The following is a 24,046-nucleotide window of genomic DNA, read 5'->3' as shown; positions in this document are numbered from 1 at the left end:
TCATCCATCCTTTCATTTGGCATCTCCTCACCCACACCAACGCTGGTATCAGGAGGAGAGAGGTCCAAGGCCCTCCACCCTCTTTGTTTACTGAGTTTTGGAGCCGTGTCTAATCGGGGGTAAAAGAGAAATATGGACAAAACTTTACAAGGAGCTAGAAGTGCTGGGAGGTGATCTTCAAGTGGTGATGGACACCAGCCAGTTGGATATAAAAAATACCAGACCTGGGAGACTGGGGTTTAGTCCTAACTCCCTCTAACTATGATCTTAGACAAAACACTTAGCTTCTCTGTGCTGGAGTTTTCTCATCTATCAAATAAGAATGTTGCTCCGCCCAGAACACTGCAATTCTGTCCACCTCCTGTCCAAGTCAGTAAGATGAGGCAGGAGCTTTTCTTTGTGACTGTTGCCTAGGAATCAATCACTATTGCCTACCTCCCACCCCCAGATCTCACTTGTGGTCCAGTGAGAGAAGCAAGAGGACTCCATATCAGGCTCCCACTGTTCCCTCCCCCCAGAAAAACTTGTCCAAAATGTGCCTGGGGTGGGGCTGGGGGAGTGAGTCAGCCCCTTGGAGAGGTTGTTATCAGGGAGGGGAGCTAGCTCAACATCCTCCCTACAGTATCCACAACAAGCTATGTGACCATGCACTAGGTCAATCTTAATTCCTGTTGGCTGGAACTAGTGCCCTTCCCAGATACAGCAGCCCCAGCTACTGCTCCTCCCTGTGTTTTTCCTTTAAATGATGAAAGCACAATCTTTCCCCTCCACTAGCCATAATGTCTCTCTTAAAAGGACAGGTAGGGCCAGAGGCATGTGTCTCTACCCTATTGAAGTCTTGCCTGTGGTTGAGCTGTGAGATACTGAAGTGGCTCCCTTCCCTAAAGTCACCACTTCTAATCCCACCCTTTTTAGCCTCTCCTTTATAAGCTCCACCTCTTCCTCTGGGAGAGTGAGTCCCTTGGACAATCTCCTATCCGATCACCGACCCAGGTAAACTTTAATTGGCTTTATGTAGTCTGCCCCAGGCAGGCTCCTCTGCCCAGAAAGTGCCCAGGGCAGTGGACTCCAGAGTTCCCAGTGTAGTGGTGGAATTCAAGGGGTTAAGGGAGTCAGGCACAGTACTGTCTGGTGTTTATAAGTGCAGATAGTAAGGGCAGGAGGAGTTGAGTAGGCACTTAGTTTGGACTCAAGCAAGTCTCCCACCTCTCTGCCCTTGTTCTTTGGACCATGAGAGACCCTCTTACTGTGCTCCAGAGAAAGATTCCCAGTTGAGGTACCGAATTGGACAGAAACCTGCTTAGGCCACCTGGAGCGAGAATTTTCTCTGGAAAGAGTCTCATCTGCAGGGGGCTGGAGTAGGTTCCCCAACAACGGTGAGTTTGTTCCTCCCTTTCCTCCAACCCAAGCTCCTGTCTAAAAACAGGAGTAACCAGAAAAGTGGTACTCTTTAGGAAGCCTCTCTAGCCCCCTGATAAATCACTAAACCCTTTGTCTCCTCATTGACTTTCACCCAGCTCTAACATTCGATTGTGTCTGTGGGAGTATGTTTGGGATGTATGTTTTCTTGTTGGAGCTCCTCATTCAGCCATCAAGCCATTTTCCCCTTCCCCCCAAGCAAATACTGTCTCTCCTCCCAGGGTAGAAGTGGGGAAGGCAACAGAGACCCTAGCCTTCCAGCTCCCATGTTATTATATCCCCATGACTTGGGGACCCAAGCCCTATTTCTAGTTGTTCTCCAGAAATTTCTTGATGGGGGTGGTGGAAATTCTGTTCTAGGATAGCCATTCCCTGGCCAAAGTCTCTTCCTTCGTGTGTGTCCTACTGAACCTCTGGTTGTCCTACCTCTTTACCACTGTATTTGGAATCAATGCCAAGAAACCAGCCTTAAATGAAAGAGGATTGGCATTCTCCCCTTTCCTCCCAACTTAATATGCTCTTCTCTGAATACCACCATGCCTACCTCTTAGTTCCTCGTAAGGGAATTGCTCTCTCAGGGTAAAGGTAGCTCAGGGGTGGGGGGAATAGTAATGGTTATGATAAGAAAACTGATAGCCATAGTGCTTAACAGTTTATATTGTCTCACTTGAGCCTCACAGTATCCTGCTGAGGTAGGTACTATAATGACTATTCCTCATTTTATATATGAGGAAACAGGCTTAGATTAAGTGATTTACCCCCTGGTCTCTCTGTCCAAAATGGGATTTGAATGCAACAGGTTTTCCTGATCCCAAGCCCAGCACCTTTTTACCCTGTCAAACTGCTGCTTGTGGTGAAGGGGAAGAAGCTGAGATGTCTTGCTTTCTGATCCGTTATACGCTATAGCAAGAGAATGTGTGGTTAGTCTTAGGAGGTGAAGGGATGCTGTGGTCCCTTCCCAACAGAACTGAATTGCTGGAGATCATTGCTGGAGAGCTGGTGGCTAACTCATCAGTCTGGCCCTAGAGTATACAAGTGAGTGGCTGGCTGGAGGCAAGCCTGGAAACTGGTATGGGTCAGTGGCAGGGGTACTTGGTATATCCCCAGCCTTGCTACCTTCCAGAGTTAGTGCCTGTGTCCCATCTCATTAACTTTGGGGGTCAGGAGGTGGCTGGGTTTCTGGATTTAGGGATCCTAGTCCCATCATTCTCTCTTCTTCCTGTCTCAGAATTGGGTCTGCATTTGTTTTCAGTGTTTGACTGAGAGGTTGGGGCTAAGTACTTAATTAGGTGCCAGGATACCCAGGGTAGAGATCGAAGATTTGTCAGAAATTCTTCTCAGGTCCTCAGAGGTGGGGTTGTGACTTGAACATACAAAGCCCAGCATTCTAATAACCTCAGGATTCAAAATTGCCAGAGTGAGGAGGAAATATTAGAGCCCTGGATTCCTGGGGTCAGCCCTAGGCTAGGAGAGTCACCAGGTGCTATAGGAGGTAGAGATAATACAGAATCTACTGGGACCTTTCTCACTAAGTGTCTTAGAAGAGACTCTAACTTAAGCATGAATGCTTTAGTCCTCACACTAGGACTTGAATTAATGATTTACCCAAGAAGAGGAGAAGTGTAGTTAAATTTTGAACCATCAAAGGACTGTCTGTGACCCTGGCTCCCTAGAGCTATAAGGCCTGTAAAGAAGCCATTAAACCATAACATCCAGCCTCTCCTTCTTCTGAAGTGGGGAGGGGATGGGGGGGAAAGAGGGGGAGAAGAGATAGGTATCTTTAGGAGGTAGGTGTCTTTTTTTTAAAGTTACTTTGAAGAGACAGTTAAGAACCTAAAACTCAGTTCCTAGGAGCCTCCTAGGCCTGAGAAACGATCAAAGTTGCCTCCCAGTTGTAAAATGCTTGGTTATTAGTTTGACGCAATCATCTTTCTACTCTCCTGTGTTTCCCTCTCTTTTCCAACCCTTCTATGTACCTACCCCCATCTCTCTCTGTCTCTGTCTCTGTCTCTGTCTCTCTCTCACACACACACACACACACACACACACACACACACACCACACACACACACACCCCAGCATTTACTGGCAGCAAACACTTCTGGAACACAGCTCCACCACCCAGCTTTTCAGGGAAACTGATGGAATGGACAGAAAAATTTTTAAAAATGTTTCAGTTTGGGGAGTGGAGGGACTGTCTCTACCTGATTTCTTTTAGGACATGCTTGGTTTCTTTAGGGGATTATCTCCTAATTTAGTATGAGATAGTTCTTCATTTTTCATTCCAGCTATATAACTGGGGGCTGGAAGCTGGTCATGCTTTGGACCTACACACTCTCATTTACATTCATTACCCTCTCAACTGCCCAAACCTCTCCCTACACACTAGGTAAGTGGGAATGCCAGCCTCTGGACCCAGTAACACCTTCTCCAAGCCAGACTGACAGACTGGTAGAGTGTTTCTGTGGGTAGGCATTTTGTCTTCTGCTCAGGGTGCCCAGGGCAGCCTAGTGCAGTGGTTAGAATGCTGGACAGGAAGTGCTATCAGGAAGTCCTGGGTCCAAATCCAGCCTCAGGCACTTACCAGCTGTGTAACCCTAATTAAGTCATTTCTCAGAGTCTTAGTTTCCTCTTCTCTAAAATGAGGATAATAATAGCCCCTACCTCACAGAGATAATGTATGTAAAACCCTAGGAAAGAATCATAATATAAACGATTATTTTCTTGTTCCTTCCATGGTCTGGGTCTCTTCCTTTTATTGGGTAACTGTCCCACCGTCTTGCGTTAATTTCAGTCTGTTTGTCTTCTGTTCTTTTCTCTGTGAAGATGGTTCGCTATCATGTAATTCAGGTAATAGCTGAAGATACTCAGACCCCCATTCCTGGCTCTCTCTGCCTTGGACAGGCTCCTCAGGACTCCCTTTCTCCAACTGCAACATGGACTGACACTTTCTCCCTGCTTCCTCACTTCTCTTCTGCCCCTCCAAAAAGCTTGTATCTCAGGTAACCTCTTTGAATACCATGGTCAATTTAGAGACAAGGTTCCCCCTCCTCTCAACCTGAATTCAGTTCAGTGAATGCGTCTCTCCCCTCTGCATTCTTTTCTTCTTAACTGTTCTATCACTCAACATTGAGTACTTTGCTCATTGCTCCAAGAATGTTGACCAAGTGACTAGTTCAGTTGTTAACTGCAGCAGAGGGGATGCAGGTTAGACACCCAAAAGGCTTCCTTGAAGTTAGAGATGGTTCTTGAAAGGGTGCTTGAAAATGGAGATGCATGTTGACCCTTCAGGGCAAGAGAACCATCCTACCTTGAAGGGGATGAATGAACTGACCTACTCTCTTCCTGAGGTTCTTCCCCACCCCACCCCACCCCCAAAAGTGTTGAACAACTCAGATCTATTTCGGAACCTCCTATCTATGCTCAGTGGAAACAGCACTGTGACATGATATGATCTCATTCTGAAGCTAAATAAAGCCATTGTGTGAGACCCAGCTCTGGCTACTACTCCCTTGTTCCATTTCCTAAGCTCAGGAGGCCTGTGGGGAGAGAGGGCTTGAGGGAGAGTCTTTGGAAGGAATAAAGATCATGGAACAGAAAAGGAAATGCAGCAAGGAGGCCAGGGTTTGGGAAAGGAATTACCAAGAGCTGGTACTGTTGGGGAGGCAGCCAAACCCCAGTCCCTTGAAGAGTAGAGTGAGGCTTCTATGTGACAGCCCAGGGACAAAAGAAAGGATTTTCTGGAAGTGTAAGAAGAGACTTTCACATCACAGTGCTTGAGAAATGCCTCACTGGCCTTCAGTTTCTTCCTCTGGAAAATGATGCTATTGGTCAATGTGATCTCTAAGATTCATTCCGACTCTAAATCCTGTCTCTGTGTCATCAGAGGGAGGAAGAACTTCTGGGGATTCCATCTTCAGAAAGACTAGAATGTGAGCAGAGGGAATCCCACCACTGGTAGAGAGAATTGGAAAGCCTTCCCCTGGATGGACCAGCATGGTACTGGCACCAGGGAAGTGGGCACTTTGGGCTTTGGAAGGAAGAGGGAGGAACTCCGTGATATCAGAATCAGGGGCTGTGTTTGTAGGGCTAGGGGATCAGGTGATTTGTCTCCAGGAAGGGAGAGAAAACAGGAAAAGACTTCGGTTCATTTCCTTCTGCTTGCCATGCCTCTTCCTATTTTAATTCTAGATATGGAGCTATGGGGTGGAGGGGAGAAAAAGCAGGTGAGAGAGATAGGGGTGGTTTGTTGTTGTTCAGTTATGTCCAATTCTTCATGACCCCATTTGGGTTTGGGAGTTTATTTTGGCAGAGATACTGGAGTGGTTTGCCATTACCTTCTCCAGCTCATTTTACAGATGAGGAAACTGAGGCAAACAGGGCTAAGTGACTTGCTCAGGGTCACGTAGCTAGTAGTGTCTGAGGTCAGATTTGAATTCCAGTCTTCCTGACTCCTGCTCCAGCACTTTATCTACTTCACCACCTAGCTGCGTGGAGATAGGGGTGGAGACTCACTACTTATTTCCATGTGCATCTAGAGACAATAAAGCTCCTATTCTCTCCTCATTTGTGCCCCCTCCAGTCCCTCTCTAGTTCCTGTCCCTTTTCCCTCAGCCACAGTTCCACACAATTTTGTATCTACCTTTCTCTGGAAAGTGCGCAGTTGACAGAGAGTCCTGCTCTGACCCCAGAGCTATTCAACATCTTTCCCACTCCCTTCAGACATACCTATCCTGGCTGCCAACATGATCGGATGCCAGCTTGTACAAATGGCATAGGCCCAGCTATGGAGAAGGAAGAAAGTCTCTTCTGGTGGCTGGCTACACATTTGTCATCTCCTTGGCATAGGAAGGACATGGATAGGCACAATGGCTGCACCTAGTTTCCCTTTCCATCCCTGGGTTCCATTGGTCAGGAACAAAGACCAGCTGCAGAAGTCTAAAAGCCTGAGTCTGCCTTAGGTGGTAAAGGGTCACAAGGTTGTAGATGACTGGCCAACAATCTCTTTTTCTGTAGCTTCTGCATGTAGCCAGGGATAGTGGGCAAACTGGATTGGGAGGGAGGGAAAATAGATGATAGGAAGAACTTTTTGACATTCAGGAGATCCCTGGGGTAACCAATGGACTTGGGAGAAGTTTATGCTCCACCTTCATACCCCTTCCCTTGATGGTCCTGGCAGAGGGAATGACCCTCCTGCCTTTCAACAGATTATAACCACTCCTGAAATCTCACTGGATAGTGAGGTGTAATCCTTAGAGAATTAGTCCCTGGAAACTCAGATGCCTGTATCTCCATCACAGCAAAGGGCTTAAAAATGTGGACTAGGCATTGGTTTGGTGGATTGGTTGGAATTGCTTCATGGATTGGGATTTCATCACCCTCAATGTCAAAAGTCCTTGGAGAGTTCATGGATCTTTGATATAATCTAGCATGAGCACTGTTACCGAAGTGCCTGTCTCTAAGAAGGGCTCATTTGCTACTTCACAACCCATCTCCATGCCAAATCACCTAGAATATACTCCACCCCTTTTGAACAATAGCTCTGGAAACTATTCATATCAACACTACCATTCCTAGAAAGGCCATATCAATTATTTGTCAAAACATACTTGTTTGTATTTATATCTAATAACTAGCATATAGTTATTTTCATTCATTCATTTGAAAGAGGGTGCAGTTGATAAGGTGAGAGAAGTCTGTCTCAGGGGAACAAAAACCAAAGTTGGTTGGTGTAACTGGAAACCCTGGCATTAAAAAAAAGCAAAAATGAAAGATATTTAGGAAGCTAGCCTGGAAGGATGAGAGTTGCCTCTCCTCATCCAAAGTAGGAGGCCCTTGAAGGAGAATACCCAAGCCTACCTTCCCCCAACCTCTATTTGTCTTCTGTCTAGGCCAGCCCATCTGCCACTTCCATGAATGACAAAATCCCAGAGGCCATCCTGGCAAGAGGAGACCCCAAGCCCCAAGGAAGAACTCAGAGATGCCTGTCAGCCGTGGAGCCCAGCGGGCAGTCTCAGGAAGAAGAGGAGGAAGAGGAAGATGGCTTCCAACCAGTGCTCCGCCGAAGAGCAAAAGCCCATCAGGCCCGAAGCTACATTTGTGATCCTTTCAGACGACATAGTTGGGAGCCTGGTAGTGTGTTCCAGGAAGCTGCCAATGATCCACTGGGAGGGTAAGCCCCCAAGGGACCTATCTATTCTGCTTCCCCACCTATCTTTTCAGAATCCTTAGACTTAGGAAAAGATGGAATAGTGAGAAGAACTAAGTTGCTTTAGTACTTTAATCACTTGCATACAGATGCCCTCAGATTTGGGAGATAGGTAGGGCAGGGGAGTCTGAGACCTCTAGTTACCACCTAAGGGACTTAAATGGACAAAACCCAGGTATCTAATTCAGAATCTCTTTTGGACTCTAGGGGTTCCTGCCTATGGTCTTAGAGTAGATCTCTTTTAGTAGCCTAAATTCCTCCAATAATCCTTCTTTCTTGCTTTTTGAAGAATTGGGAAAACTGAGGGAGGGGAGAACAGGATTCCCTTTCTTAGCTACTATTTTCTGTCAGTACTGGGTTCTATCCCTGTCTTTAGCTGCTATTCTCTCCCTTCCTTCCTAAGTGTGACATATATCTTTAATCTTGAATTTTGTAGAATCATGGACAATGCCAGGAGAAACCTTATAGTTTATCTCATCTAACTCCTTTAATTTTTCAGATGAAAAAAACAGGGAAGGAGAGAAGTTCAATTGTTTCGGAGATTTCTAGGGAGAGTTTAGCATAGTACCTCCTACCCCACATTCAAGAATATGCCAACCCACGGATTTCACTCTGAGGCTAGCACAAAAGTAACTTCTCAACAATTTTAAATTTAGTGGACTAAACTTGCATTTTGATAGAATAAATTCTCAGCTTTTTGGGTATTCTAGGAGTTAGGATACTTTGGATATGGGTAAAGGGAACAGTCTACACACCCCCAGAGCTGGGCACAGGGAGACAGATGGAGACATCTCTCCTGGAAAATCCCTGACCATTTCTCCAAAGACAGAGGAAGTCAGGAGAAAAAGAACCAGGGTCAGATTGAAACAGAGTAAGTGGTGAATGTAGGGACCTGCCATTTGGGATTAGGCATATTTCCTCTGGCCCTGATCTCTTGGCTTTGGTAAGTATACCTATCTCCTGTTGGTTCAGGGCTAGATTAGGCTGAATCTGGGGAAAGAGACACCTAACTTGTGTCCCTGTGCTAAGCTCAGTGGGAGCTGAGGGTGTGGGGAACCATGCATCTCTCCAGCAGCTAAGAACTGAGAAGGCATGGAACCTCCCCAGCTGATGTGATGCTCCCTCTCATGGCTCTACGGTCATCACAATGCTTCATTCAAAGTTTCTTCTGCATATAGGGCGGAGGGTGCAAGGTAATGAGGGAGGAAGGTTTGGAGGTAACAGCTGAGAGAAAAAACTGAGGTGGCATGAAGTAGGGAGACACTGTAACCCCTGCCATCCTCCTTCCCATCCCCATCTTTAACGTTCTTCTGGGACAGAGCTCCCTCTTGACCAGCAGGGGCCGCCCTTGTCTGCTCTTTGCTTGGGAGGAGTCAAATGGAGAGGCCAGTCTAGGCCAGACTGTGTCCCCTGCCATGGACACAAGACAGAAGAGTCTAGTCAGGGATTAACTTGGGCAGTGCCGTTCATAGCCTGGCCCCTTCCTGTCTTTCCAGTCTGCTCACACATTATTCCTTTCCCTGCACTCCTGGCCTTCGTGATGCGATGTTCCTTACACAAGATGCTTGCTTTCCTGTTTCCATGCTCTTGTAGTCCCTGCTTCCCCTTCTTTGGGCCTAGAATATTCCCCTTCACCTCATTTTTGCCTCTTGGAATCCCCGACGACCTTCAAGATTCAGCTCAAGTGCCACTTTGTGCAGCCGACCTTTCCTGGGCCATCCCCTCCTCCATCTACTCTGTCTGTAACCATCTTTTATATACTATGTCTCCTCTACTAGAATATAAGCTCCTTGAAGGCAGAAAACTGTTTTTCCTTTTTTTTTTTTTTTTGTATCCTTAGTGCTTAGCAAATAGTAAGACCTTAATAAATGCTTGTTTACTGATCTAATGCTTGTTGAGATCTCTCCAAGTGCTGGGCATGCATGGTGCTAAGGGACATTGTTAGTAAAGTGAATGTGTGTTTCAGCAGGAACCTGCAAAAAAGTCAGGAGGAGCTGGAGACATTTCTGAGGCTGCAGGACGAGAGTGCCCAAACCCAATACCTGGTATGGACAGATGACTCTCCCATGGGCACTGGGCACTTACTTCCCAACTTATGGCACAGTCTCCCTCCTCCCCACTCCCTTCCTCAAAATACTGTTTATCTTTCTGGCCTTTTGTCAGATGTTGTGCCCATTTGTCTCCCTCTACTTTGTCTCTATATCTCTTCATCTAATAGAGATCAAATATTTAAGGCTAGAAAGTAGCTTAGAGGTTTTGGGATCTAGACCCTCATTTTATAGATAAGGTAAGTGAGGCCCAGAAGGGTTAAGTCACTTGTACAAGGTCACATTTAATAAATAGGGGATGGGATTCTGACTCATGTCAGAACTAACTTCAAATCCAGCACTCTTTCCATTCCAGTCCACTTCCTACCCCCACCCCCATCCTAGCCACTTTCCTTCTCTATTGTGTCTCTTTATTTTCTCCGGGTCTTTCTGGGCCTCTATGCTTCCTGTCTGTGTGAGTATCTCTGTCATTGTCTGATTTCATCTATGGATTGTTCTAATCTTTTGCTTCCTAAGTTACCCACAATTTAAGGGGTGAGGAACTTCTTCAAAGTAGATAGATGGGTTTCATTCTCAGAGCTATGAAACAAGCCCTCCCACCCCACCCCCCATAACCCTTTCAATTGTGGACCTCCAAGTCCCCTAATTGCTTTTGAAACAAACACCTTCCTTCTTAACTATGAGTGCACTCTGTGAGTATGTAGGTGAGCCTAGGTATCTGGAACCCTGAAAAATACTAGTAATTAAAATAGTAATGGTCCTCTAGGTAGGGGAGTCCCTATCATTTCTGCAACCTCTGTCTGGCCAATATACCTAGAGCCTTTCCTGTAGTGTGCTCCCCCACCTCAGCTCTTCAGTAACCCAATGTTTGAGAATTAGAGAAACGATCTAGCTCACTGAGGGTCTCCTCATCAAGACAAGAAGCTTAATTTGTTGGAAATCTAAACCAGGGAAGAGGGGGAGGGTAGCCAGCTTCAGGAAAGCCCAGTTGCATTTTCTACATCAGAATCTTTGGTTGCTACAACCATTAGCACCTCATCCAGTCTGGGGCCCAAGTGCCCCATTCTCCTAACTTTTCTGCCCTCTTCCTCCATCTAGACTCACGAATACCTAGGTCTTTTCAAAGTCTTGTCATAGTTTATCCCCCAAACAGCCAAAGGGTAATCTAGCCTTGCTTTCATTTGTAAAAGGAAGCCATGGCTAAAGGGGTAGGGGGGTAGCAGTCCTATCCCTGACACTTCCTCCCTCCCCCAGTGTTTCTTAGTGCATATTCCCCATTTTCATCTCTCATCCTTCTTACTCCCTTCCCTTCCTTCTTTCCTCTCCTCTTCCTCCTTTGTTCTCCTCATTCTCTTTCTGTCTTCTTCCCATTTATCTTTCTTTATTCCTTTTTTAAGCCATCCTCCACACTTTTCCTCTTTTTCTTTCTGTAGAATCTTCTTTCTCATATCCTACCTTTCCACAAGCATTCTATCTCATCTCCTCTCTTCTGCATTTTCTCCCATTTTCTTCCCCTTTTTCTACCTAATTAAATTAGTGCCATTTGTCTCATTGATTCTAATAAGGTTCCCTCCTTCCACCCCAAATCAGATTGGGTGATCAAGTCAGACTGGGTGATTCACAAGATCATTCGCTTTACCATAGTTGTCTATACACCAAATCATATCGAGAAACACAAGACTAGGCCATTCAAAATAGTATATTTTCTTCTTAAAGCTCTCCTACATTAAGAATGCCTGAAATTGGGTTGCACTTGGTAGAGAAGAGGATGGGATGCAATAATAATTTTCCAACCATCTCAAGTAAAAGATCCTAAGGGGGTAGTCAAGGAAGGAGTAGCATCTATTTGGGAGGCCCACATTTAGAAAGGAATCAAATGATTTAAGTTTGGTAAAGTTTGGTAGAAAGGTAAACTCAATAACCTCTTGTGGGTGGTGGGGGTGTTGGGCTGATTGCAGGTTCAGAGTTCCCACCATCCATCCTCTGGTCCCTTGAATGGCCCTGCCCGTGGCATCCTCTCCAAATCTGTATCCATGAGTGGTATTGATGGCTACTTGGATCTAGATGGTGATGGTGAGTAAGGGGAATGGGGGTAAGTGGGGCCAGAGGGGGGCAGGCTGGAAACAATGGATGTATCCCCTTCATCCTTGAAATTTGGGACCAGACTGAACTGTTTTATCTGAGTCAGGGACTCTAGATAAGGGCTAGGGGGGACTAGGGAGATATCCTGGTTCTTCATTACAACTTGGTCTATGCCTCACCACGCTCTCTTTTGAGACCCCCCCCTCCAAATTCCTGTCCAAAATGAGGGTGAATATATATAGCTTAGCTTTTTCTTTCATCAAAAACCAGGGACTCAGGACAAAGGTATCTGGAGCTCCAGCCTACATCTTCACCATGGGGAGAAAACAATCCTCCCCTCCCCTTCCTTCCAAGATGGGGAATTGGATCCTAAGCATCCATCCACTCCTCAGCTTCCCCATTTACCAGAAACAACGTCAAGAACCTAGATATCGGACCCCCAGCTTCCTTTTAGTTTTCCTAGGTGTTCTAATTTAGGTCTCAAGCCCCCCCTTTTGTTTTTGCTCAAACTCCGCCCTCAACCTCCTTCCAGGAAGTCTCCAGTGCCCGCCCTGAGGATGGAGTCATAGGCACCTGTAGCCCTGGGAACCTGATCCTAGGTGTAGGGAGGGGGAAGGGAGGTAGCTGTAGGTGCCTTTGTCTGGCTTGAGCCAGACACATCTCATCTCCTTTTGTGTTAGCAGAGAATTTACCCCAATCTCCTGGCCCTCATTTCAACAACGGGTGAGTGTAGAGCTCAACAAGTCCCTCACAATTCTGAAGGTAGGTCAACCAAAGGGGTTGTGGGTGGTGGACTTTGTGACCTTCAGGGATCACTTTGTTTGCAGAAACACTGTTCCCCAACAACACCCTTCTACTTCTAATGCTTGTGATTCTCCAAGCAGCTGAGAAACTCCTTTCTCTTTGGAAGATTTGGAATTTGACCTATTCTTCTCTGGGAGATGAAGAGAGGAGACTTAGATGATTGCATGGAGGAGAAATTAGGAGGAAGGGGGTGTCCAGGAAACAGAGATAAGGTTCAGAGTGAGAAGGCCAGCAACAAAAGACTAGGGACAGGGAAAATGGCTGGGAAAGCTAGCCTTTAGGGAGAGAGAGTAGGTAGAGCCTTGGATCATTGGTCAGATATTAAGGGACTTATAACTGACAAGTGGGATGGGGCAAGAGTTGGGAAAGCAGTGGATACAGGAAAGAAGCAAGACTGGGTGGGGGCTGAGGGAATAGTAGAGGAGAAGGGAGGGGGCTAGAGGCCAGACTGGGTGCGGGAAGATTTCAATAAGTATCATGTAAATGAGCATGCAAATCAGCACCTGTTTGAATCCCACAGCTGTGACCTGTTTAGTAGGACAGCATTGTAAAGGGGCCCTTTAAAACACTAAGTTCTGCTTTTGGGTCCCTTAAGTCTCCAGCTGACACAGCCCCCTCCTGGCTCCAGGCTTTGGAATTAGCTCATGGGATAGGGCTGATGAAATCCCAGGAAACTCAGCTCTGACTGGCACCAAGCCCAGGGACCATTCTCAAACAGAGAAGGGGGGGGCAGGTATAGGTCACTGAGGGTTCCCTAACCACTGAGGTTGGCAACAGGAAGAACATGGCCCCCGAGGCACCCAAACTCCAGACTGCTTCTATTTGGGGTCTGCATGGCATGATCAAGAGAAGCCAAGCCCTGATCCTTAACCTCTCAGCAGGATGGGGGGAGGCTCTGGTTAACTGGGAGGAGCTTGGAGCCACCCTCTGGAAGACAGGGATAAAATAAAGCAGAGCGGGAGGTCCAGACAGCTGGAAGGGGAGGGAAGAGGTTGGTATCCGTCTCTCTCAAGCTGCTTCTTTGACTCTCCTCTCTTTCTCACTGTTTCTCATCCACTCTCTGGGGTGTCTTCATCTCTTATCTCTCTCTCTCTCTCTTTACAACATGATGTCTCTAGTGTCTCTATCTATTAACTTTCTGGGGGTGGCTTTGTTCCTTCCATCCTGTCTCTGTCTCCAATTCTGTCTCTCTATTTCTTTAGTCTCTGGGGAGGCAGCTGCAGCCAGCTGGACTTAAAGCTCTCAGGAAAACGGGCCGGCCACTCCCTCCAACGGACCTTCAGCCTCTTTTGGGGCATGACAGGCAAGGCCAAGGTAGGAGCCACTGGGGACCCAGGTCTTCATCTTTGCTCTTCCTCCCCTCTCTCCTTAATTCCTATCCCTGTAAACAGAGACTTTGGATCTGGGTTCAGTTCTAAAGAAGGAGCCAGACAAGCTCCCTTTCCCACCAACTCACTTCTCTTCTGTTCCCACCCCGTCTACTATTCCCCAACTCTTCCCTTCCCCCTCCCCCTTCCACCTTAGCTGCCAGCTGTAGACAGTTTGATTCAGGGGCACGCAAAGCTTCATAAGCTTAAGGTTGATACAGCCTTTCCCTCTTCCTTCTCCCCCATACAGCTGAAAGATGGGCAGGAAAGGACTTAAGCTCTGCTTCAGGGCAGACACCACAAGTGGAAGAAGTGAGGTGGGCTAGACCATGGGCAGAACTTCTTGTATGCATGTGTACATACATATATACATACTTGTGGCTATTTGCAATGCCATCTCCCAGGCTGATGGAGATTCAGACACATACTTTCCAACTGTGTGTGTTGCAGGGGGTTGAGGGTGATGTGATTCTATGGGGAAGGGGAAGAAGCCTGATTGTTGCCATGTTGTACATCTCTATATCCCTTCCATCCCCATCTCCCATAAGAGAGCCTTTTCTGCAGCTCTTTTAGGCAGGGCACTCTCCAGTTCCTGGACTAGTTGGGAGGGAAAGTAAAGATGAGAAAACCATTGTGTTAGCATCTTCTCACCAGGGGGCCTGGGTAGGTTGAGGCTGAAAGAGGTAAGAAAACACAGGGACAGAGGGAGGAAGAGAAACAAGGAATGTGAAAACCTTTAAGAGAAGAGGAGGTCCCTCCTCTCAGGAAATGCAAACCTCTAGAGGAGGAAATCAGGAATTCCAATGTTCTAAGGTCCCTGTCTCCTCTTCCTGGGGGCTCAGGGACAGGTAGATAAGTTCTAGATAATGGAATTCCTCTCTTCCTACAAGGTGGGGTTTGGCCAAGGAAGCTGACCCTACCCAGCCTGGATCTGAAAAGGCTAGATCTGATAAAGCAGAGGGTGTTTAGGGACCCTGGTGGGAATAGAAAAGCTTTTAGAATAAGTCAGGGAACTTTTGGACCCAACATTTCCTTCCCCACACTCACTGTTTCTAGCCCTCAGTTGCCCTCTAGGGTACTCTGTTTCTGGCTTACTCCTTATGTCTCCATCTTTTTCCTGTCTAAGCTCTCTCTCTTCCTCTGTCTCTCCCTTTGTACATATCTTTTGTCTATATCTACTTTGCCTCCCTTTCAAACCTTATCTCTGTTTTTCTCCCTTCCTGTCCCGGTTAAGTGGAGATCAGAGGGCAGAGAAAAAACCTTTTATGTCTTCCAGGAGATGAAGTCCTACTAAGCAAAAAAGAAAGATGTGACTTTCACATGGGAGTGTTTCAGAATTGCACTGGTAGCAATGATTATACTTTCCTCCACCTTAATTATGCCAGGGCTAGGGCAAAGCTGAGGAGGTGGGGGAGCCTCTGATGTCCCTCTTTTCAAACTCAGCCCTGCCCCCCAGATTTCTCATCTCGTTGCTGAACCTTGTCCTGAGATGTCGTGGGACATAAGACCCACATCACAACATTTCAAGGCTAGCTCAGAAAGGAGAGTGTTCGAAGTCTCTCTGTTCCTTGTGTTGCCTCTCATGTCAGCTTTTCTTCTCTCAAGGCTCTCTAATCACCTTGTAAGCTTCTCCACTGACGAAGTCTAAGGTACTGTTGTCTACTTTCCCCTGGGTCTCATTTATGTCTTACATTCTCCACTTACCCATGCCTTAGCTCCTTTCCTCTATCCCTCACAAAGGGTTCAATGTAAAAGGGACAGAGCCAACCATTCACACTGCCTAACTGCTCATGGCTTAAGACCAGGTGTTGCCAAGTAGCCAGATCCCCTTTTCTCTATTCTCCAACGGGAAAAAGAATGTTTCTTATGTTGGATGGGATAAAGAAAGTAGTGGCTTCTTTGAGTCTGGTAGGATAATAGATTGAAAGCCCCTTATTTTATAGAAAAGGGAACTGGGAGTTGGCCAAGGTCACACAACTTATAAGTGTTAGAAGCAGGACATGAACTGAGGTCCTCTGAATCCAGCACCAGTGCTCTTTCCACTGTACCATACTGGGTACTGTGGCATTTTTACCAAATCATTTCATCTAAGATGGATCACTGGTTGGGTTGGGAGTGGTGGTATTGATTTCCCAATGTCTAGGTGATAAGCCTAGGCTAGTATGCACTGAGGGAGAAAGTGCAGAGACAACAACACATCTATGGCTCATATTTGTGGCCAGAGTGCAGGTTTTTTAATAAGGCTAATTCCTTTGGATTTCATGCAGATTGCCTCACCTTCCTTTCCTCCATCTTCCCAGAGGGAGGGCTCCATGAGAGATCATGGATGGACACAGCAATTTGTGGGCTGGAGTTTGAGGGTGGGAGATAGAAATGAGTAGTGCCTTTCATTTTCCCCATATCTAGTCTAAATTTAGAGGCCAAGGGTGAGAAGGGGCTTATTGATTTTTAGAGCTTATTTAGGGTTAGGGTTCAGACCTCTGTTTAGATACATTTGGGAAAGTCTGTGTAAATCTGTTGTTCAGTTGTAGGGTGGCATCCTCACTCAGAGCCTGCCCAGCTCTGTGGAGGAGACTCAGAGCTGTGGCCTGTCCCCTCCTCTGGGCCCCTGAGAGGGCGGGGCAGGGAGGGGGAAAGAGGGGCTGATTGACTCTGGCCTCTGACAGGCTGTTTTTAAATTTAGCTCATTAGTCAGGCTTGGCTGCCCTTTGGGGGAGACCTCACATCCAGATCCTGGGTCCAGCTGATGTAAGGGGTTATTGGGCCAGGAAAGAAGGGGAAAAAAACCAAGCATTTATTAAGCACCTACTATCTGCCAGGAACCGTGCTAAATGCTGGGGAAATAAAGGTAAAAGACAATCCCTGCTCTCAAGGAGCTCCCAGTCTAATGGGGGAGACAGCAGACAAATCACCATGTACATACAAGATACAGACGGGATGCAAAGGGAAGGCATTAGCATTAAGGGAGATCAAGGAAGGTTTCTTGAAGGGGGTGGGATTTTATCTGGGAGTTGAAGGAAGCCAGGGATCAGAGATGAGGAAGGAACAGAGTTCTAGGCATGGAGGACAGCCAGTGAAAATACCTGGTGTTGGAAGCCTTATTAGCTGTGTGACCCTGGGCAAGTCACTTAATCCCTGTTTGTCTCAGTTTCTTCATCTGTAAAGTGGAGATAGTAATATTTGAGGATCAAATGAGATGATATTTGGAAAGCACTCAGCACACTGCCTGACACATGGTAGGCCCCACAGAAATGCTTGTTCTCTCCCCTCAATAACGAATAAGGGAAGTCCAGAAAGGTCATTAGGAGGAGGAGGCACCTGAATGGAGCTAGAAGCTCCAAAACAGGGAAGGACTTTAAATGCCAAACAGCAGTCTGTATTTTATCCTAGAACCAAGACAGGTAGGGAGTCCCTGAAACTTCTTGAGCAGGAAATTGACATGTGGATGAGACTAGGCAGCTGTGCAGATGATGCAGAGGGCAGGACTGGCTACAGAGAAGGCCCAGAGACAAAACAGCCTCGAGGATGGCAATTAGGGGGCTAGAGTGGAGTTGGGGAGGGCCTGAATGAGTGGTGGCTGTGTGAATAGACAGGAGGGGATAAGCGTGAGAGAGGTTTCTGAGGCAGAATCAACAAGGCTTGACAATTGTGACTGGTAATCGGGAGCTGAGAGAGTAAAGAGAGACTTGTGCACTTGCCAGAAAGAGGAAAGTTAGGGGTTCATTTAGGAGGGGAATGAGGTGATTTCAGTTTTGGCCAGGTTGAGTTTGTGTTATCTACAGGTCATACAGATGGTGTGGTCCTAGAGCTAAGGGGAGAGAGAAGGGTTGGATATGTGGGTCTGAGTGTCATCTGCATACAGATAATAACTCAATCTATAAGAGCACTGCAACCAAACATAGTGGGTGGGACTTGGATAAATGATTCTGCTAAGGTGCTCAGAAGGCACCATCACAGAGAGAAGTGAAAGCAGGAAAGAGCAAAACCTTGGAGGAGGGAATGGGCAGTAGTGTCAAAGGCTTGGTGGAGGTCAAGAAGGATAAGGACTGAGAAAAGGCCCTTGGATTTGGAAATAGAGATAATTGGTGACCCTGGGAAAGTGGTTGCTAGGAAGGAGAAAACACACCGATGGGGTAGGGGGAGGCCAAGCCAAAGCCAGCCAATGAAAAGATGAAGGTTCCCAAAATAGTGGCAGGAGCTAAAACTGGCACCCAGAAGAATGCTGAGTTGGTGGGGGGGGGGAGGGCAGGAAAAGAGAGCAGCTAGCTGTTGGGCCAGGTTGTCCCCCTTTAACACATGCCACACCCTCATGAACCAGAACCAGGCCAATTCCCGGCACAGATGGTATACAATTGCCTTCTCTTGGCTTTTCCAGAAAAGTGGGACCTGCTGAGAAGCAGTCACAGGCTACAAGGTGAGGGATTAAGGTTAAATTCAAAGAGGAATTTTCCTAAAAGCAAAAGAATTCCTCAGGAAGAATCTCTTAAAGGTGAGGATTATTTAACCACAAAGAACAAATTTAAGTGTTTACTATGGGTCAGGTACTGTGCTAAACAATGAAGATACAAAGAAAGATAAAATAAACCATCCTCCCATTCCTGGGCCTGCCTGTGAAGGGAAAAGTGATGGAAGACAGCAGTCTGTGCGCCTGGTTTTAAACACAAGACTTAATTAAACTGTAGCAGGAGCGATGGGACTTAGATATAAAGAGAGACTTCCTTAGCAGAATGGATGTTCACCTTCAGGAAAGGTCAGGGACCGGTGAAGGGAAGTCCGGCCGCCGGACCCAGAGGGCTGCCCCGAGCTCAGGGGCCATGCCTTCCCCCGTGACCGGCCGCGGGATTCTCTGCCAGCCTGGAGAACACCAGGGACCGCGTTTACCCGGCGCTTCTCTCGGCCCTGGGACTGCTCCCCTCTTTGGGTCCCTCCCCCCTTTTCCCCGCCCCCACCCCCGTCTCCCGAAGCCCAGCGTTACCTGAGGGCTCGGGGGGAGGGGTGGCCCTGGACACCTCAGCCCCCAGCTCTAAAAGCCTGAAGTTGAAGGGAAGGGGGCTGGGGAGAACAGCTCGGGGGGCGGAGATCGGAGGGGTTTGGGGGAGGTCAGAGGAGGAGTCGGGGCCAGCGCCTCGGGCTCCGAGGGTGGGAGGGAGAGTCCGGTCTAGGGGCGCCCCCCATTCGGCGGGCGCACAGCTGCCCCCTCCCCTTGCCCGCCTCCCCACCTCCGCTCCTCCCCCCTCCCTCCTTCCTCCTGAGCTCTGGCGGGGGTGGAGACTAGGTTTGAGGAACTGATGCTGGGTGCAGAGCTGGGGGAGTCAGACTTCCTGTCCCCGAGACAGACGCGTGCTGGGCGGACCCCTCCCCCTGCCCCCCCATCCTGACCCGCGGACAATAGCTGGACGCCTGGGTCCGCGGCCGTCCCGGCTCCCCCCTGGGCGGTCCCCGCCCGCGCCGGCCCCCTCCCCCCCGGATTATGTCTCGGATCGAATCCCTCACCCGGGCGCGGACCGAGCGGAGCCGAGAGCAGGCGATCAAGGTGGGCTGGCCCGCGGCGCCCCCTCCCCTCGGGTTTGGGGCGCTGAACTTGGGCGGAGCCGTTCCCTGCGGCCCGGCCCGGGACGGGAAGGGGGGATCTGGAGGGGTGTGGACGGGAGCCGGGGCTCGAGGCGCCTGGAAAGTTGAGCCGGACAGGGACGGGGCGGCAGCGCGTCGGGCCGGGGGTAAAGCGCGCGGCTGGGGGGCGGTGTTTCCCCGCAGCCCCCTTCAGGATCCCACCACCGCACCGCCGGCCGTCCGGCGGGCGACGCCTCCGCGCTCCCACCTTTGTCCCAGCTGGTGGCCGAGGGGCTTTCCCTGCGCGCTCTGCCCGGGACCGAACTGCACCCGGCGGCCACAAATGGACTTTCCAGCCGTGATTCACCCTCCCTAACCTCCCCCCACCACACACACGCACACACAGTCAACCTTCACGTTCCGGCTGGGCCGGGGTGGGGGAGGACGAGGGTTAGTCTCCTTTCCTTTATTCCCCACCCCCAACGTGGCTGAGGAAGGGAGTTAATGTCTTTTGTTGGGTATTCTCCCATCTACTTAGCCAGCTGTGAACCCCCTGGGGAGCTGTGCCCTACTCCCCAGCTCAGAGTGCTCCCCTCTCCCCCCGCCCCGGGACCCCAGCCTCCACCTCCACTGCCCAAGTTCCCAGACTTAGGGCCAACACCTCTTGCCTTTTATCCTTTCTTCCCCAAACCAGGCACCTGTCTCCCTGAGAATCCCCTTTCCTAGCTGTAAATTTAATTCCCACTTGTGGGACCTTAGACCCACTCTCCAAGAGCAGTGGTCCCTCCATTCCTTAGCCTCTAGGAAATGATGGGGCTGACTCTACCCTGAGTAAGTGGGATCCTGGAAAAGAGCTCGTGGAAGACCTATGCCTAGACTAGACGATCCTCCCACCTCCTCAGTAGACAGACACCATTCCTCACTCACACTGGCCTCATTGTGATCTGGGCCAAGACTACAATTTCAGACTTGGTTTAATCTCTGATTTATCATCCACCCCCACACCCTGCTGCCCTGGCGGGCTCAGGTGCTTAGCAAAATCACTACGAAGCTTAGATGCAGTGCCCTCTGGGAACCCCCAAGGGTGGTGGAAAACTCTCCCTTTATGTTTCCTTCCTTGCCCCTAGACAGTGGGACACCTGGGCTGTCCTGTGCTCCCATATCTAAAGGCCAGATCTGATGTGATTTCTGTTTGGCTAGTCTGAGGGTTGAGGGGAAAGCCTGACCCGTAGGGCCCGGGCTGAGGATCTGGTATCCTGAAAAGAACTTGAGCTTTCAGTTAGAGTCCCGATCAATAGAGGGCCAGGTTGAACAACCCCGGGGGAAAAAAAAACTAGTTAGAGAGAGGAAGCAGCAGGCTCTCCCTGACCCCCTCCACCACCAGTCCGGCCAGGCTTATCCTCCAAAAGTCTATTTTTTTGGCCGTTAGAATTGAGACCCTGGAGTGAGGCCAAGGGGGGCGGAGAGGTTTTTTTGAAACCACGGAAATTGGGTTCCACCCTAAAAAGGAAGGGGGGGTGGGGAAGACCAGAGGGTGGGAGGAAAGGGCTTAGGCAAGCGTGAAGGGGTTCTGAGTAGGCAGAATTACTTGGTCTTCTGTCTGAGGGGGAGGAGGAGAGAGAGCGTGATATCTGGGAACCTGGAGGGCAGGATACCTCAGTATTCTTCTCCCATGTATGTTTGGAACCTAAGCGGCCAGTCACCTGGGTTGTCTGTATTCGCACCACCTTTTACTCCTTCCTCAGCCCCCATTTCAGGACAATAACCAGGAGGCTGGATTCACAAGTCTCATCACCATTGAAGACTGAGACCTGGAGGCTAAAATCCACTGGGGCCAAAAAAAGGGGGGAGCCTTTAGAAAGTGTTGTGGGTTTGGGCTTATTGGAAGGGGAGAGTCACCTCCAGAGAACTGGTTACAGAACATATTTTATGTCTTTCTGGCTCCCTCTAACTGCCTTCTCTTTTCGTTTTGTACCTGATAGGAAGTGGGGGGAGGTGGAAAGCTGAATCTCCATAATCCCTAGCTTGGGGCAGATGGTGCTTTGGACCTAGGGCTTTAGTTTCATCTAGATCTTTACCCATCTTTTGTGGTCAACCATGAGGGGAGAACTCTGCTTTTATCTTCCGTTTCTACTCTCCTCTGGCTCTTCAACTGTCCTTTTCCTCTTCTGTAACACGTAAATAGTACTTCAACTCCTTATTTCTTTTCTTTCATAACATCACCAACTTTTTGCCCCCAACATCCCCCGTTCCACAAATCTCCCCACTTCCCACAAGCCTCTTTCTCTTCTCACTGCTTCCCCACCACAGCCCCCCAAACCCTGAGCCTGATTTCTTCCCAGAACAAAGGCCCCTTTTTCTGACTAAGAAAGGTCAGGGGCCAGGAGACAGGATGGAAAGGATGGCGCTGGAGAGTTGGGGATCTTAGGATTTCTAGGACCCAGGTATCTGGGTGTGAAGCTGAACTGAGGGTATGAAGAAAGAGGATAGAGAAGGTTTCTTTGTTCTGAGTGGTGGAGAGAGGTGGCTGGCTTTGTGTATAGGGACTTGAGCGCAGCTTAGGGGGAGGGCTGGGAAAGCTGGGGAGGGGACTAAGAGGCCGGAAGTCCTGGAGGGAAGGCTGAGGAAATTGGGGTTCCCTAGGGGAGGCTGACACTCTGGGAGCTAGAAAAACACTGGACAATCTAGGGAGTTATGGAGCCTGGAGAAAGGAAGGAAAACAGATTAGAGAATCAGCTGGGGAAAGAGGAATTAAGGTGTGTTAGGGAGGAATATTTATAGGTTGAGGGAACTTAAAATGAGAAGCTCAGAGCCCAGCTTTCATGGCTTTTTAAGAAACATGAGTAGGATTAATGTTCAAGAAAAGGAGAGGGACCTGGCTAGAGTCTTTAAGTATTGTGTATGTGTGAGTGTGTTTGTGTATATGTGTGTGTTTCATTTTCTGTGTCTATCTTTTGCTTCCGTGGGTTTAATAGGGGGAGCGGGGAACAACCAGATTGAAGACTTTATGTACAGGAGGAGGTGAAGGTAGAAACTCTGAAATCTTAAGTATGGAAGGTAGTTTGTGAATACACACAGCCTCAGTTTCAGTCCTTAGACCACAGCATTTCCCCCAAATCGGGATAAAGTCAGTGGGATTGTTTGGACCCTGCAGGGACAGGATCATAAGAGATTTGAAGAGAGGTACTTCATTTCTTCTGTTAGTTTGGGTGAGCTGGCTTTTGGGTGTCGAGACCCTGCTGGGTTTGTTGAAGGAGAATGGGGGGACAAAAGCATAGACTTCAGATAGCAGCTGCCCCCCCCCTCCCTGCAGCCCAGCGGGCCTGCCCTGTGCCAGGAGGGCAGGGAGCACTGGCACAGCCATTGTTCATCTGCACAAATGCCTGTCTGTTTGCTTTACTCCCCCTCACCCCCCTGCTCAGCCTTCTCTCCTGGCCTGACAGGTGCAGCTGAATTGAGGAATCACTAGGGGCCAGAATGTCTGGGTGACTCTTCTACCTGTCTCTATCTCAGTCTTACATCTCCATTCTCTTTAGGGCCCCTATTCCCCATCCCCTACTACCTCGCTTTGCCCCTGTGCTTAAAATCTCCTCTCCTCCTTTGTCTCTCTGTTCCAGTGACTTCTACTTCATTCATCCACCAAAAATTTATGAAGTGCTTGTTTTGAGCCCAGTATTTTCTCTGAGATTTTTCTGTTACTCTGAAATGAATGCCTTAGTTCTGCTTTTCTTTCCTCCAAATACTCTCCTGTAGTGAGGAGATCAGATTTCTAGAATGTTATGAGGATGAGGCCTTGATATAAGTAAGGCCATCTTATGCCTTCCCTTGAAATCCTTTCAGTTAGAGATCTTTTGCCTTCCCAGTGGATGACCCTAGTCCTGTAGTCATAGGGTGGAACCACAGATGACTCCAGGCCCTAGTACAGTTCCCCCAATAGGAGACAGGATGCCTGAGTTCTTTCTTACAAATTAGGGTCTCTTCTGAAGACACTGAGGGCTATTGTCAAAAGTGAGGGGACAACAAGAGAGAAGGAAATTAGACCTCCTGGTAAATCTCCCAATGGTTGGGGTGGGTGGTATGCCCAGTTGAAAGAATGAGAGGCTGGGAACTAGAGCTTTTACTGTGTCTCATCTCCAAACATCCCAGGCGAGGTTCCACAGGCCCACAGCTGCCTGCTGGGAGAGAGCAGGAAACCAAGGTTGAGGTTTTGGCACTGCTTTTCCCTTCCTGTGGATCATCCTTTCCCTCATCTCCTCTTTTAAGAGACAACATGAAGGGAGAATGGCCGGAGATAAGAGAAAACATCTTGACCGTAACCCACAATTCCCTCTTCCTTTCATTCACCCTTCCCCAAGAAGGACCTCTAGAAGGAGGCTTTGGGTAGGAGAGGAGTAAGAAACATGAAAGGACCAGGAGCAAGGAAGGAAGAAAGGACGTGTGAGTGGGAGATAAAACCCAGGGACTGGAGGCAAAGGGGGACTATTATCTTAGGCTCTAAGACCTTGAAGGAAGATTCCCTGCATCTCGGGTGCTTAACCTAGAGAGGGGAACTTTAACAAAAATAGCTA

General features: G+C 48.5%; 1 protein-coding gene across 8 annotated transcripts in view; it reads left to right on the top strand.

Moving 5' to 3' along the window:
• Positions 1-905: 905 nt before the first annotated feature.
• The window catches only part of ARHGEF2 (Rho/Rac guanine nucleotide exchange factor 2), a 41,675-nt gene continuing 18,534 nt past the window's right edge, over positions 906-24,046 (top strand). The window contains exons 1-6 of one of the 8 annotated variants that reach the window (XM_072637832.1): positions 906-993; positions 7,311-7,591; positions 9,594-9,672; positions 11,634-11,748; positions 12,438-12,480; positions 13,764-13,875. In XM_072637832.1, the coding sequence (XP_072493933.1) occupies positions 7,332-7,591; positions 9,594-9,672; positions 11,634-11,748; positions 12,438-12,480; positions 13,764-13,875 (609 nt within the window). In that variant the 5' untranslated portion in view covers positions 906-993; positions 7,311-7,331. Of the gene's footprint in view, positions 1,377-5,399; positions 5,419-7,310; positions 7,592-9,593; positions 9,673-11,633; positions 11,749-12,437; positions 12,481-12,500; positions 12,520-13,303; positions 13,553-13,763; positions 13,876-18,887; positions 19,462-24,046 lie in introns of those variants that run through there. The other 7 variants (XM_072637834.1, XM_072637833.1, XM_072637831.1 and 4 more) reach the window with 7 other exon arrangements.

Source organism: Notamacropus eugenii, chromosome 2, assembly GCF_028372415.1.
Source record: "Notamacropus eugenii isolate mMacEug1 chromosome 2, mMacEug1.pri_v2, whole genome shotgun sequence".
Classification (NCBI taxonomy): Eukaryota; Metazoa; Chordata; class Mammalia; order Diprotodontia; family Macropodidae; genus Notamacropus; species Notamacropus eugenii.
Note: the sequence above shows the minus strand (reverse complement) of the source record. Positions and strands in the feature narration are given on the sequence as shown.